This window comes from Arctopsyche grandis, chromosome 1 (assembly GCF_051622035.1).
Source record: "Arctopsyche grandis isolate Sample6627 chromosome 1, ASM5162203v2, whole genome shotgun sequence".
Lineage (NCBI taxonomy): Eukaryota > Metazoa > Arthropoda > Insecta > Trichoptera > Hydropsychidae > Arctopsyche > Arctopsyche grandis.
The window spans coordinates 25,872,621-25,889,071 of NC_135355.1; the positions used below are offsets into that span (position 1 = coordinate 25,872,621).

Genomic DNA, 16,451 nt, shown 5'->3' on the forward strand with positions numbered 1-16,451 from the left:
CGTTGCTCAGTGTATTAGTTAATTTACACACTACCCGATAGAAACAATTTGAAAGTTGAAACTTTCAACTGAAAAATATGTATGAAAATATGGTATGAAAAAAGCACGTGGTCACGAGGTCGCGGGAATTCAATTACATTCCCGTATGTTCTGAGAATAGAACCGGGACTGACAATCCACGCTAAGGTGTGCGCCGCTCACTGGCTATTTCGAGACGAACTTAATGTCAACATGAAGTGGCGTCTTAGCGCACACACACAAGCAAACTTTAACACCATCACTTTCCAAAATGTGGGATTAAATCGCCACTAAATTTACAAACATAATTCACCTCTTCCCCTCTGTCTCGGTCGCGATCCAGAAGCGAGGTGAAACTGGACCTGGATCCTCTCCTGCTGTCCCTCTGCAGACTACCGGTTCTGCTGGCTTCCGCGCATTGGGCCAGAGGAACTCCGAAAACCAACCCACCGGTGCTCTCTGAAATGAAAAGAAGAAAATGAGTCACGATGATTGATGTGCGAATATTCTGCATGCTGAGATATGTACATAGTACTTTGACGTAAGAGCGGGGTGAACCGTTGAACCCGAAGAGTCACGCGTTCAATCGAATCTTTGAATCAACAAGATCGTCTGCCAAAATAGCGTTTTTAAAATCGGAAGCCAAACGGTGTCCATTTATAGACTACGATTATATCAATCATGTGATAATATGTATTAATCGATTCATATTGACTGATTGAAGTTAAATGTTGCACGAACATTGTCGACGAAATCGATGTCAGAGTACTTCTTTTAAATAAATCAATATTGTAGCATTATCCAAGATATGCTTCAAGATTTCTTCATTTCGAGAAATATCTCGCAAAACATTTAATATAATGTTTTGCGTTTAACAATATTTAAAAATATTGGTGGTTTGTAATCATTTTATTATGCTTCTCCAATATTCCGGACATATCGAATTAAAAGTAGTAATAACAATTTGAGAATCAAGTCAAACTGAAATGGTATTTTTGGAACTGGGAATTGGACTTCCACCACTTTCAAATATAGCGGCTCATATGTATATAAAATCTGTATCCTATTTCTTTTAAAATAATTAATTCGAAGAAATAACTTGAAAGCAATTTTAATAACATTACTGTCTAACTAAGAAGAGCAGAATCAAAAATTATATGTGGCCAATCTAACCAATGGACTAATAATAAGAAAGTCAACATTTTGAATCGGAAAAATCCTCATTTTCACTAAGTCCTTACTGCAAATTAAATTAAGTAGACCGGTATACTTAATGCAAATTAAATTAAGTTTTTCATGAAAAAGACTTTACTGAACAGAAAATACATATATTTTTAAAAATTCAAAAACGCCGATAGTCTGTGGACCTTTGACTAACGGGATCCATAATTGCTCGCCAAAAGCTTCTTTCGCTAACCAATTATTTGTACAACGAACTACACAGCTTGGTGATGGAAGTATTACGTGTACTGTTTGGCTGAGAATGTGCGAATTTTTAGTATGTATCAATATGATCATTATAACTGACATTGAAATTTTTACTTATATTAAAATAAAATTTTCGTGGACTTAAAGCGTTTGGGATATTTTCTGTGGAGATATGTGTCTACGCCGGTATACTTGAGACGATGGACGACTTGAAAGCATTCGCCGCGTTATTGCCCATATACTACATATACGACTAGCTGCTCGAAAAAGTGGTCGAAAATTGGACTTTCGGATTGCGCTTTATTCGAACCAGCCGTGGCGTGGGACCCATATGCCCAATATCATATTTAAACAATAATGGCATAACATTATCTTCAAATAAAGCCAATACCATGGTCATTACTATACTCTAAAAAAACACCCTTTATTATAATTGGGCAACACTTAATAGTGCCATCGTCATCGTATTGAAAATTGCAAATATTCGTGACCATTATCTGACAGATCACATTCTTATAACGTTTCGAAAATAAATTTAATCCCACTGATATACGACGGCCAGTGGCGGATCTCGAGATCATCTTGTGATAATACATAAGTATTTATTTTGGTCGAGATATCGCTACTGCAACGAAATGGTTCGCAAAATATTTCGCATGCACCTATTAACTTTTCAGACCTGGGAAAGTCGGTCGATTTTGAAATGCTAAATTCCGATTGTTGTTGATGTTTAGATAAAAGATTCGCTGGGGCGTTAAATGTCGCAAGAAATTTTCACATGTGCTTTGAATCTTTGAATCTTGTCGGTTGCCAAAACACTATTGGGTATGTGCTTGTTTATTCGTTCGCGTTAATATTATTTACAAACTCTGGTATCCATAGATTACAATACGTGGGTGTTGCTGTAGCATACCCAGTCCCAACTCTTAATCACTAACATATGTAGCTACCTACATATAGTATACTAGTTTTTTTACCCAGCTTCGCTCAGTATTTGCAATATAAACAGCTTAAACATGGCGAATCTAATAGTAAATATTCATTTGTTTTTTTATTAAATATATTTGTTCTCAACCAATGTTTCTTAGATACAAAGTCTCTTTCGAAACTATATATTAGATACACTGAATTCATATCGTAATACAACATAACTCTAGCTATTCATTGTAGCACGCAAATGATAATATAATTATAAATTTTTCAGGTTCAGTTTGGAATAGGTGGCTGACGTATTATATAGTGACAACATCATCAAGAGAAATAGCGTCCATCCATTACACAACTTCAACGTCATCGGCCTTCATTTGGAACTTAATCCTGGATTAAAATGCATACAGGTAAAAACGCACAAAAAAACGCCAAATTTACTGAAATTTAAATTAAATTTGGTGCGTAAAAATCTATACCGCCACGATCCTTTTTCAAGTCTCGGCTCCTGATATTTTATCCTTGTACTAAACATAAGTTTGATGGTGATCGATGAAAGTGCGGACACAGAGAGTGGTACGCGAAACTTGTTATTTTATAGATAGTTTTGCATATGCAAAAAAAAAAGCTAGTACGTCTAATCTATGCCATCGTGATCCTTGTCAAAATTTACTCCCTGGAGTATTTTCGGTGATATTTTATCTTTTTATTGACTTAAGTTTGACAATGATCTATAAAGTTGATTCCCATATTTGAATAAATGTACGAGAAACTTGTCGAATTAATAAGATCGTACGAATTTACAATGACATGAAAATACTCTGATCACAGCTGGAAACCACGAGAACGTTATGGTAAAAACACACTTTTCAGTGTGTTTTTACCATAACGGTTATTCCCATATTTGAATAAATGCAAGAGGAACTTGTAGAGATAATAAAGTTGTACGAATTAATAATGAGGATATATGTATGTACATATGTATGTATCTCTCACCCCTGGAGTCCACGTAAGCGTCTCGTGCCCTATTTTTAAGCGTGTTCTTATCTTCTTGCTTTGTTCATAAGAAGAACATAAATATACGGGATAAGTTCGGTTTTGTAATCACACGATATTCATACTGAAGTTTTGTTCATCAATCAGAATCACATTCATTGCAATGGGGGTAGAAATGAAACGTGAACATTGCCAGTTGATGAACATTATACGGAACAAAACTTTGGTATGAGTGTCGATTCTTGAATCGATGAATGTGTCACCATCTGGATTATGAACGGGTTATAATTTCGAATCTACTGCTGAGATTGACTCCTGTCCATCAAGAAACATCACGCAAGACTATCAAGTGTATGGAAAATTAAGTAGCGTCACAAGGGGTGTCACCAAATAAAAAATACATATACTACAAATTTTAAATGAATTTATGCGCAGCCGAAATGATTCGTTCATCTGAGGATATGTTTGTTTACCTGAATTTCATAGAAATATTTTCAATACAATGCAAAAAAATAAATTAATGAAAGGGCATTCCAATTCAAGGGTGGCTAGGGGTACCATTATCAATAGAAGAAGCTACAAAATAACAAGAAAAATGCGGTCAAAAATTGGATTGCATGCAATTGAACAGGTGATTTTAAAATCAGACGATCATGATATCGCAATAGAGTAGGGTGACCATACGTCCCGTTTTGGCCGGGACAGTTCCGATTTTAAGTACTTTACGTTCGTCTTGTCATTTTCGTAAAAAAGTTTAAATTGTCCCCTTTTGCCTAGCCACTGAAGCACAGAAGAATTTTAGTATACATATATTTCCAAATTTTTTCCTATTTTTCCAAATCAATTTGTTTCCCCAAAACAAATATTATTATATAATATTAACATTTACACACAATTTATTAATTTCAAAGTAACATTTAAATATTTTGTTACATGATTAATTTTATACGTTTTTGAATAAAGAATCATTTTGTGAAATTATTTTCAAAATAATTATTTTTAAATATACATATGTATGTAAAATATAATATTCTTATGTACTTAAACTTAATCTTGTTTCATTTTCTTCTTGTCAAGAACTGTGCGTTCTGGTAATAATTATATTACGTAACAAAAGAGGAAATTAAAATAAGAGAAATCAAAATATTTAGACGCACATAATTTTTGCAATTAAAAGAAACCGAGAATATCTTTTTGAAAATTTCTAGTAATTTTATTTGTTAATTTTACACGTTTCAAAAAAAAAATTAGCCTGTGGTGGATGAGCCTTAACTATTATATTAATTATTTGTTATTTTATTTCTATTTGAGGAGGAAAAATATATAAAACACATTTTTCTTTGCATAAAGGGAGGGGGGACAATTTTTTGCAGAGCGTCTCATTTTGAGTCCTGGAAAATATGACCACCATACAATAGAGACAAGATCTAGGGTTAAAGAGAGGTTAGCAGGGGTGCAAACAAGGGACGCTGAACTCACTTTACAAGAAGAAAACAAGAGGGCGATGTTTGAATGCATTGATAGTTTTCATTCTAAACAGATCAGATCAAGAACGGTGGCCGTCACTGCATTGAAAGTGACTTGATCGAAAGTCGAAAAACCATGATTTTTCGCGATTTTTATGACAATATGTGAAAAGTCCGTTTACTATTCATACATATGAAGAGCGGATACTATTACCATACATATGTATATAATACCGTTTACCATGCATACATTCTTTTCGATCTTTCGATTTTCGATGCAGTGACCCAGACCCGATTAAGAATCATTAAAAAAGTATCAGCCATGTTTCAGGCTATCCAAGCCAAGAGAATACCTACCACTGAATAAGTTTTTTTTTATTTTTTCCTTTGTAAATTTATGACTTTGGGCTGGGGGTGGGGGGGGGGTGACACCCTGCCTACACCAGGTGACACCAACCCTAGCGATACCACTGGTGGCAATAATAAAAATTAAAGAAAAACTTATCCGAAAAAACGCAACGAGACTTGTGTGTAACATTTTGAGAAGTGGTTTGCTTTGACTTTACTTCTATTCCGAAAATTGTATTTTTTAAAAATTTTTATTTTTTCCCAATATTTTTTCAAGCTCGAAAGCAATTCGGCTACGTTCCGAAAGAATTCCTACAATGCATGATTAATGTTTCAGCGAACGACATAGGTATGTCCACTTTGACGAGTTTCTGTCCGCGAGCACGCGGAGGCGGGTCTATCGGCACATCCTCTTTCTCGGGTCCAGCATTAGAGCTAAATCATTTCCACTGGCGAATGCTAGGGATAGCCCAGGGGGAGGAGTCAGGAGTAAAGAGGGGTAAATTAGCGTTTGGCAAAAGTCCCCATTCTGGGGAACAATGCGGAATCGTGGGCGACACGGGGAGAAGAGAGCGAGAGACGACACGGGGAATGCACGTGAAAAAGACCCATACCCTGGGTGTATGTGTGTTTTTGTTGTCGACGAGGCAATCAGAGCACAGCTAAGGTAGGCGGCCACCAAAATAAATACAGCCGGCCCACGTGAACAAGTCACACGACATAACCGAACCAAAATACTGGTGATTTTGTGATACCGAGTGTGCTTGCTCCTTATCTAAGGAGGAACGGTGCCGATCTGATCTGGTGCAAATATGCGGAAGGTGAAGTTGAGTGGCACATATTTATAATATACATAATATATAATATATTGTTATATGAGGTGTCCATGTAATGCTTGTCGTTAGATCTGTGAATGAATGAATGTTTTGGGCGTTGAGATTCGATTCCGTGTTTACGTGCTTGCTGTACAAACGTGTTGAAGCTATCGTATATTATTAATCTCAAATAAATAGATCATCATATTTGATGCATCGTTTATAATCGAGTTTAAAATAGTCCCATCAGATATACACATTATATATGTATGTACGCAGGCAGATTCATAATTCACGCAATGCTTATTGTTTTGTGCCAGCTTATTGAAAGTAAATGTACATGCATGGTAACATTATAATATATATGTATAGTTAAGATATGGGTATACATTCATTGAATTACGTTTTGTTGAATGGGAAAATTATCCATTCAAATGGAATTTTCATTCGAATTCATACGTATGTATGTAAGTATGTACATAAAGCAGCACTCAAGCAGTTTTCACTGGGTACATTGAAAACAGCTAATTTAAGAATTTGGAAATAGCTTAAGTTGAAAAAGAGGTTTTGCATCATGAGGAATTCGTAAAAAAAATAAGAAAATTCTAAAAAAATACTAAGCCGATTATTCAATTTGAGCACCGTTTTAGTAGTTTAATTTTTGTATATAAAAAAATATTTGCTACTTAAATGTGTATTACAATGACCAAAATACGAACCGACAACGACCAACGCTTCTCTCTACTGGATTCCTTTTTTTTACTAATCGGCTTACGACTTTCGACACTCACGACCTTGGCTTCGACGCTAGACTTGCGACAGACATCATTCATATTCATATCTAAACGTTAACAGAAGTAAAAACTTTTGACAGTTGATAGTTGTCAATAGCGGAAGACTACAACGTTGCAACTTTTTGTATCTATTCTAATGTTAAAATCATTTTTTTTCGAATGATCGTTTCATATTTTTTAATGGTCTCTTTATAATGCCAAAATATTTTATTCGATCCACAATACGAGATTGTTAAATGCACCGAAAATAATGCATTTTTTTTAAGATACAAAGTATGTTTTTCAATGTACAGTTAAATCGTACCCAAAATTCACCGTGCTGAGACTATTCAATATTAATAAATTTGACCCATTAAATTCGTATATGACAATGATTTTTCATCACTAGACCACGCTGCTGGTACGTGTATATCAAGTGTTAACTTGTAACTTAAGACTATTACGAAAAATACCCCAGGGTTATCTTCGGAAAGTGAGCGTCATCCGAAGCGAAACTTTTCTGAATCAAGATGCACATCTGAACGGACGATTCATCGGTACAGGAGAGACACGAGACCTTAAGAATGTCATGGTGGCCAGGAGACGTGAGTCACGGACAAGACGCGTATCCATAGCATATTATTTTGGGATCGACTGACTGACCGTTCTGATATCTACATATGTACATACATACGTACATACATACATATGTATGTACTTCACGAAACGAAGTAAGCTTACCTCACATTCAATTACCGGAAGATCCAGATAGGCTGATCGACACTTACTGCGATGGATTGAAAGAGTTTACACTCCAAGGTACACAGTGAAATTTTTCGCAAATATTTGGCGGTCCGTCGGCATGCCAAAATTACCGCGAACTTACTACATAGCGAGAAAAACTGCAATCGGTGCCAACCCAAACAACGGACTTCGAATCGAAATTTGTTAATATTAAAGTCATTGAGTATTTTCACAAACGGGAAATGGCCTCTTCATTGATCCTTGGTTTCTTTAAAAGACTTTTCTTCTTATGTATAAAAAATGTGTAATCTATCCCTGAAAATTTTTGTATATGTACATACATACACAAAAGCGTGGACAAATGTATTAGGCCATTTAAAAAAATGTTTTTGACGGAAAATACTCGAGTATTTGAAACACTCTACTGTCTATCATCTACTAAGAATATTCATATTGTTCTCCTACTTTCTCTTCCTTGAGCTTCGTATTATTAAAAAAAAATGAAAAACTTTCTTTTAACGCAAATCAGTATTCTGAGAAAAGTGGTTGCGTCACGTTCTAATCGATCCCGTCTCTAAAAAATATCAAGAAGATGGAAATGATTTAATCGTCCTGGTTTTGTCACATAAAAAAATTGGATGTGACCAACCCACGACGTTATTTATGTATTTGAGGAATATAAGAAGTATTTTTCGATAAAAATTGTGCGTACATTTTCGATAAAAATTGAGCGCAAATGTAGGGAAACTTACAAAAGTTCTACTTCCGGATGTCAGATTGTGTCATTACTAAAAATCACTTTAAATATTATAAACATTAAATATCAATAAGATACAAATAATTTAAAAAGTCAAAACAAAATAATGAAATATTGTTTAAAAAAAAAATTACTACTTCCGGCTTATTAAATTTAACAATTTTTCACATCACATTATATCTGGATTATACTAGAATTTTCTCGTATGTATGTATATAAAAAGGGTGGAGAAAAATAGTGAAAGAAAAATCAAACAAGAGTAAACTGCCACTTCCGGTTGACGAGTGTTCACTAAATTTTATCTACATATAATATGGTATTGCGTTTAAACTTCTAGATATGAAATTTTAGTTCAATACACTCCAAAGTAAACATAAAAACCTCAATTATCTAGATTGAAAGTACTAGTTCCGGTTGAGGTAAAAATATTTAAAAAAATAAATCAAAAATGAGAAGAATAAGATAGATATCACTGTCAAGATATCATTTTAGCGACCATGTCTTTTCAAACCCAAAAATGTACTTTCTGAGCTAGCTTAAGAATTTAATATTCATGAGAAGTTAAATAATAGCTATTCATTCATCGACCCGCAGTGTTTAGATTTTCTTTTACGAAGGACGTAAGATTTGGTTAAGTTACATATGAGCCGTTATATTTGAAAGTGGCAGAAGTCTAATTTTCAGTTCCAAAAATAATATTTCTATTTGACTTAATCCACAAATTGTTATTACTTCTTTTAATTCGATATATCCAGAATCTTGGAAAAGCAGAATAAATGTATTACAGGTCACCAGTATTTTTAAATATTGTAAACGCAAAACATTATATTTAATGTTTTCCGAGATATTTCTCGAATTGAAGAAAAGTGGACTTATGCCACATTCTATTATAACGGCCCATACATATTTATTTAAGTTACATAGGTTTGGGAAAAACCTACATATGTTGATGATCAGAGTGGGCCTTAGGGCCGGGCCGCACCGTGCGACTTGCGAGCGACTTGGTTGAGGGCGATCAGACCAATGCATGCAAGTACATAGATGGGACATGCCACACCCGTCAACTTGTTTGTCGCACACATTTCCATACATTTTTTCGTGTCGCGCAACTAGTCGGCCGACAAAGTTGCACGGTGCGGCCCGGCCCTTATAAAACAATGAGCCAACAAATGGATTCAAAATATTACAATTAATACTACGGGTTAAAAGAACAGCCATTCTGCATCATTATGTTGTCCCATTATCTGCATTATATTCTCCCATTATCCAAATGCTTAAGTGCAGCTTCCGGTGGAGCGACGACAGCCGTAACGAAAGCTCATCTAATTTTTACGATCGTACCAAATCGAACGATAAACATAACGCTCCACTAGTGGTAAGCTCGAATGACGAATGGCGAGCACTAAAGCGATCGAATAAAGTTTTAATAGGTGTTTAGAAGCGAGGAAAGCGACACCATATATCTCTTCGGGGGGAACCATTATAAAGTGGAATGGACCGTTTAAATGCCACCACGTCTCGTTTCTGGAACGGTCTCGTTCTGGAATAGAGTTCTCGGTAACCGAAACAAGACCAATTCGAAACGGCGCGACTGACCGACACTCTCCGAAATAAATCTTTCTTGCCGGATACTGTTCCGAATGGTGACGTGATTTTTTTTTTTGCAATAATTAGAATCACCTTTGTCCTTGTCCGAGTCTTTGGTAAGGAATCCGGTCGTCAGGGCCTTCCGTTTCAGAAGGTAAGCTCTCCTCTTCGGCTTGTGGGTCGAAGCAGCGGCTGACTCTGTAAAATTGGATAGTGTCAAACAAAAGATAGACAATATTAAATTTTACGTCAGTACATTATGACTGATTAGCGAACAGTAAACTTCTGAGTTCTCATCCTGATTTAGTTATAAAAGGTTCTTAATATCAAGAAGTTGTAAGTAGTATGTGAATTTTTGAAAGCGATGAACTAGGTATATATACATATGTACATAAGTTGAGCTGTAGTAAGTTGGTCTATAATACAAGTATGTTTACATACAAACATCAATTAATTTTATGGTATTCCAATTAAAATTGAATCGTTTGGCTCAGTGCCTATATTGTACATATATTGATTGTAAACAAAAATCGGCCATCCTGTTCAAACAGTGAAATTCGTGTTAATGTAGGGTGACCAAATGTACATCCCATCGTTTTTGTAAAATTGATTGATTTCTCCCGTTTTGTCCGTTTATCCAAATCAATTTGTCTCATAAATATAAATTTACATACAATATATTCATTTTAAAGTAACATTTAAATATTTTGTTAATGTTTCTGAAAAAAAAATCGCTTTGTAGAATTATTTTCATCAAAATTATTTTTAAATAACTGTAAAATACAATATTATATGATATTTAATTTTATATCTTGTTCTATTTCATCTTTTAAAGAAATGTTCTTTCTGGTAAAAATTATCTTACTTATCAAAAGAAGAAATCAAAATTTTCATTTGCACATATTTTTTGCAATTAAAAGAAACTGAGAATATCTTATATTTCCAAAAGGAAAATAATATTTAATAAATAATTCTTAATATTTTCCAAAAGGAAAATTTGTAGTAATTTTATTTGTTAATTTTACACATTTCAAAAAACAAATCAACCTGCGACACGTGAACATCGTATTTTATATTCATTTTTTATCTTGTTTCTATTTTCTTTGTACACAATAATTGTACATTCTGAAATAAAAAAACTCCTTGACCAATATTAATGGTTATTTGAAGGAAAAATTATAAATTTTTTCGACGTGCAACACATTTTTTTATATTTGGGGGGACGACAATTTTTTTGCGGAGCGTCCCGTTTTGAGTCCCAGTAAATATCGTCACCCTATGTTTACATAAATAAGAAAAAAATAGGCAATAATCTAACGTGATTAAGTATAGATACATAATACATAGATAATTAATCCAGATAATAATAATATAGATAATTAATCCAGAAAAAAAAGCAATACGTCTAAAGATTTTTACTTTATCCATGTTTTTATAACAGTACGGCTGGCAGCTGCTCGTAAACAGCAGTACGAAAAATATTCTTAAATACATTTTAATTTAAAATACATTTTATATGGATACATTCATATCTACCGTAATGTGTAACTTACGCATTATATAACCGGACCTTAAAATTAGTTCGATCATACCTCGAAATTATTTAAAGATGAATAACATACATCGAACATATAAATGCAACATAAAATAGATTTTTCAAAATTTTATGTCAATTAGTAGTATAAATGTTCACACGTATTAACAGGAATGTTTGTGTGTTTTTGATATAATAAAATGTAAAATTTCAAGGATGTATTCTTCCATTACAAGCTTATTGCAAAATTTATTTTATTTTGACATTTATGTATGTAAGATGAGTAGGTATGAATATATTTGATTGATTCTCACCATCTGGAACTTCTACAGATACTCCAAGATTCAATTGCCTCAATCGAGCTAAAGCAGCTTGTCTAATAGCTCTCTTCTCTGCCTCTCCAAGTACAAACAAGGAATTGGGATGCAAAACCACTTGGTGGCCGCCGACACCATCCGTCCAAATACAGCTACCCTGAATCAAAAACCAAAAAAAATAGATAAATATACATATTTTAGTGTGATGCAACATTTTTGGTTTGGCCAGAGAAATGTTATAATAATAGAAGTGGCTTTAGGCGTCATATTGTTGTCAAGTGGCGATTGTCCACAGACAATCCTAAATAATTTTAGTATCAGTCGTATTCGATGCTTGGTGCTCGACGTATGTCCGATAAAAGCTTCTCTGTTTGTTTATATTACTCGCAAGATGGGCAACTATCGCTTAAAATAAACAATACATTTTTATAAGTAAATTGATCCGATTGTATTCCGTGTGTTGTAGCGTATTTATAGAGACGTACCGCGTAACATCGATAACAATTATTTATTAGTAAGGGCCCTTCTATTATTATAACATTTTTCTGGGTTTGGCGCAAAGCTTTCGATTTCCAATTTTTACATGGAGATGTTTCACCGTTAAAACTTTAATTATGCGTTGTTCGGTTTTCCGTATGATGCTCTTTTTCGCAGGCGACATTTCGAAAGTGTGTACTAATAATATTTTCTATCAAAGCGTGGCAACTCTCCAAAAATATATATATTGTTTCGAGTGTTTGACATCCGAAGGATCGGAACGAAAACAATTGCCGGGAGAGCGCGCTCGCCTCTGAAATATTGCGCTGAAAATAATGCAACAACAAAATGGCCAAACACTTCGTTTGGCACGAACGAATTGTTAATTAACAGTCAACACGTCGGGACATGGGAACGTGTCGCTAGACGTTAAAAAAATGATGATTTTTTGACATAAGTGATGTGAACACTTCAACCTTCAAGTACACGTAACTTCGTATTATTATGTAAGACTATACCATGATTTTTAATTAAAAATTAATTGAATTATTTTTAATTACACAATTAAGAACTAGAATAGTTTAATGACTAGCTTATTAAGTGATTTTTAATATAGTATATATGTATGTTACTAATTGTTAAATGTACACATATTATATCTGCTATTAAAAATTTGTATATTTCATTTTCAGTTCTTAAGTGATTCGGATATATTTTTTTCTATATTGAAAAATTGGTTTGTATATCAAAGGAATTAGTTGGTATTTTATAATTTAAATTGAATACAGTATCAAATTTGAGTGTGCCGAAATTTAAATTAAATACATACATATGTACATACATTTATACATATGTAGGTAGGATATAACTATCAAAATCTTGTAGTCTTATATTTTGTAGTACGATATATGAACTTTTAAATTACATATCTTAGATTTTTTTTTGAATTACAGCAAATTTGTTATATTAGAGAAACAACAGTGACTTGGCAGTAAAATAAATCAAATATATTTCACATATGCGTATAATACACATATAATTTGCTTAGCAAAGGTATTCTTAATTGTTCTACGAAATCTATGCAACGTCATTTATATATACATAAATATGTGTATGAACATATACATATAATATGTGCATGTATGATCTCAAAACAAAGCTTAGACACAATCCCATTGAACACTCAATATAAAATCCGAGGTAATGGAAAAGATTTCGTTAACTATTTATAATTTTTATATATTATATGAATATTAATTTATAATGAATCAGTTTCAATTAACACTACTCTACATATATGTATATGTACATATGAGCTGTTATATTTGAAAGTGGCATAGTTTTCTTCATTTCGAGAAATATTTCGCAAAACATTAATTATAATGCGTTGCGTTTAACAATATTTAAAAATACTAGTGGCCTATAAATACATTTATTCTGCTTTTACGAGATTCTGGACATATCGAATTAAAAGAAATGATAACAATTTGTGAATTACATAAGTCAAACAGAATGTTTGGAACTGAAATAGGACATCTCTTTCAAATATAGACTCTTGTAGTGTTAAAAATGATTGGTCGGCTGCAGGAAGACACTTAGGAAAACCGGACATGCTATCTCTTTCACCGCCTCTCGACCAATAGCATTTCGAATAGACAATAGAACATTGTACGTACGATGTTCTATTGTCTATAAGTGTCATCCTACAGCGGATGGACTTTAAGAGCCATTCAAAAGATGTTGAAACTGGTAAATCACATTGGTTCTGGCCGAATTTCTCGCAGCCTTACAGATACTTGATGCCACACAGAACATCTGAAAATGTCACTCACCCCTAAGGATTTTTATAAAAAAACTATAGGTATACGCTTATAATATAAGAAAAGCATCGAAATTTAAATAGTAAAACAAAAATTAAAATTTAGTTTTAATTAGTTTGTACATATGTTATAGAGAAGTGTAATTTCAGTTGTAAGATAATCCAACTGGCATTTTAGGTCATTCATATTCGAATACAATTCAATCAGTAAATTACATATATCGCAAATACACTTTCAACAATGTGCGCCAGTTTTAATATAACAATTGAGCTTTGACAGCGCTGATTTTATTACAAATGATTTAGAATCCGATAATGCGTTAATGTGTGCTAGGTATTATTACGAATCAAGGTAATGAGTACTGTATTACGATAACTACAGGTTTTTCACCTCAAATTCAATATTTTAATTTTCAAATTCAATATTTTACATTTCAAATTAAATATTTATTGATTGCGGAAATGAATATTGATGTAATTGTGTAGCATGAAATCATGGAGCACTCCACAGTTAATTCCAATATTTTTTGCGACTTTCTCGAAAGATTTTTGCAGAAATTAGAAGAAAATATTTTTGAAAAAGTATTAAAGTGCATGGGCTGGTTGAACGTACAAACCATTTTTTAATTATCTTACCTCCATACTCACCAATGATGAATCCCGTTGAATAAATATGTTCTAAGATTATATGTTCTGCCAGGAATTTGCTTGCAGACCCATAGATCAGATTAAATTTGGTGGAGATCATACAAGATCAAAATATTTCATTTGAAATGGAAAAAATTGAATTTGAAATGGAAAATATTGAAATTGAGGTGGAAAACCTGTATAAGAGGTGTGTTCAAAACAAAAATGTGGCTTTATAACTCAATTAACTAGTCGAGTGACGTTTTCACGAAAACCTAACCTCTCATTCCTACCTGGTACTTATAGTTGAACTGTATTTTCAGTTGTAATATATTTTGACAGTTGGAACGTAATTCGCCATATGAATCAACTTACGTCGGTTAGACGCAATATATTTTAACTAGTTGAAATATATTACAACTGGAAGATACACTACTGGAACTATACATATGTACAACGTATTCATTAAGTGAAATTGACATATTACATCGCTCTGAAAGTGTCCATACGGAGCGGAAACGTCAATATAGACAGTTTGTCGATCGAAAATGTACTTATTGACAATTGAAGCTGTGAAGTGTGTACATAGTATTAATTTTGCAGACTGCTTGGCGTTTATTCGACGTTGTACAAGTGTCGGTTACATCACTGAAATGGTCTAAATGTGTCCAGGTCGAGTGCTCGACGCGCCGGCTGACTCACGTGCGCCTGATTTTTGACGAGTGATTGACGGAATACTCTCACCCTCTATCTCCAGCTCGCTTGGTGGTCTCGGTTCTTGAATTGCCGACACTTATCGCAAATCCCTTATCTCGTGATGATTTTCTGGGATCAATAATTAATTGAATTTTAATTTTAGCCCCAGCTGTAAGTGTTTCCGAATTGTAATTCTAGCCGCGCTGTCAAAACTATCGAGAAATGATGGAAAATACGACCACTCGGAAAATATGTTCAACTCAAAACTACATACTGTATATATTTACCTATTGACGCTGACTGATTGGGAAGATGATTTTGGATGTCAAGGTCACCACAGAAATTCAATTCGATTCTCATAACTTATAATATGCACACTTTTTATTTTTTAAATACATATATGTATATGTAGAAAACTAAGACACGTACAATTCATTTCGTAGTTTCTAAAGCTTGCAATCATACATAGAAATGTATATTTAGAATTTTAAAGATTATTCATACGGAAGTTTCTCTGATTAAAAGCAATCATACTTTTCTCCTGATTATAAGGTACTATACTAGTATTGTACCCGATGAAATATTATCGTATGGGTTATGGCATATTAAGTTATTAAATAAAAAAAAATACAAAAAATGTGTCATTCTTGTGTTCGATCCGCACGTGGTTGAATTTGTTGAAATATCTTTTAAATATTTTTAACTTAATATTTATTTATATTTAATTGTTTAATATGAAAAAAAATGATAAAAACTACCTACCTACCTACATATAAAATACATTTTCAATAGATGGCGCTAAATGCTCAGAGACTTAGCGCCGTCTATGAGCCCAGAGGAAACATTGATAGCAAACATGAAATATATATAGAAGTTTTTGTCTTTTGTTATTAGTGTTTTGGCTGTGACGTATATACATACATACATATGTTTGTCAAATCGAAATAACTATTACAGTACGGCGAGCGTTATTTTACACGGACACACAAAATAGCGATATTATATATTTTATGGGATTATTTTACTAGGTATGTTATTTTTGTAGAAAATACCCATTTATGTAGTTAATAATTGAAAGGAAAATATAATTTCATAGAGCATTGTTTCCTAACTCTTTTTGTG

At 33.3% G+C, this 16,451-nt stretch overlaps 1 protein-coding gene across 2 annotated transcripts in view; it reads right to left on the reverse strand.

The window, feature by feature from the left end:
• The window catches only part of RhoGAP102A (Rho GTPase activating protein at 102A), a 47,606-nt gene that overhangs the window by 13,116 nt on the left and 18,039 nt on the right, over window positions 1-16,451 (reverse strand). For both annotated transcript variants that reach the window (XM_077427301.1, XM_077427309.1), the window contains exons 2-4: window positions 11,708-11,867; window positions 9,953-10,057; window positions 332-477 (exon numbers count right to left, since the gene is read on the reverse strand). In XM_077427301.1, coding sequence (XP_077283427.1) covers window positions 332-477; window positions 9,953-10,057; window positions 11,708-11,867 — 411 coding nt within the window. The remainder of the gene's footprint in view (window positions 1-331; window positions 478-9,952; window positions 10,058-11,707; window positions 11,868-16,451) is intronic.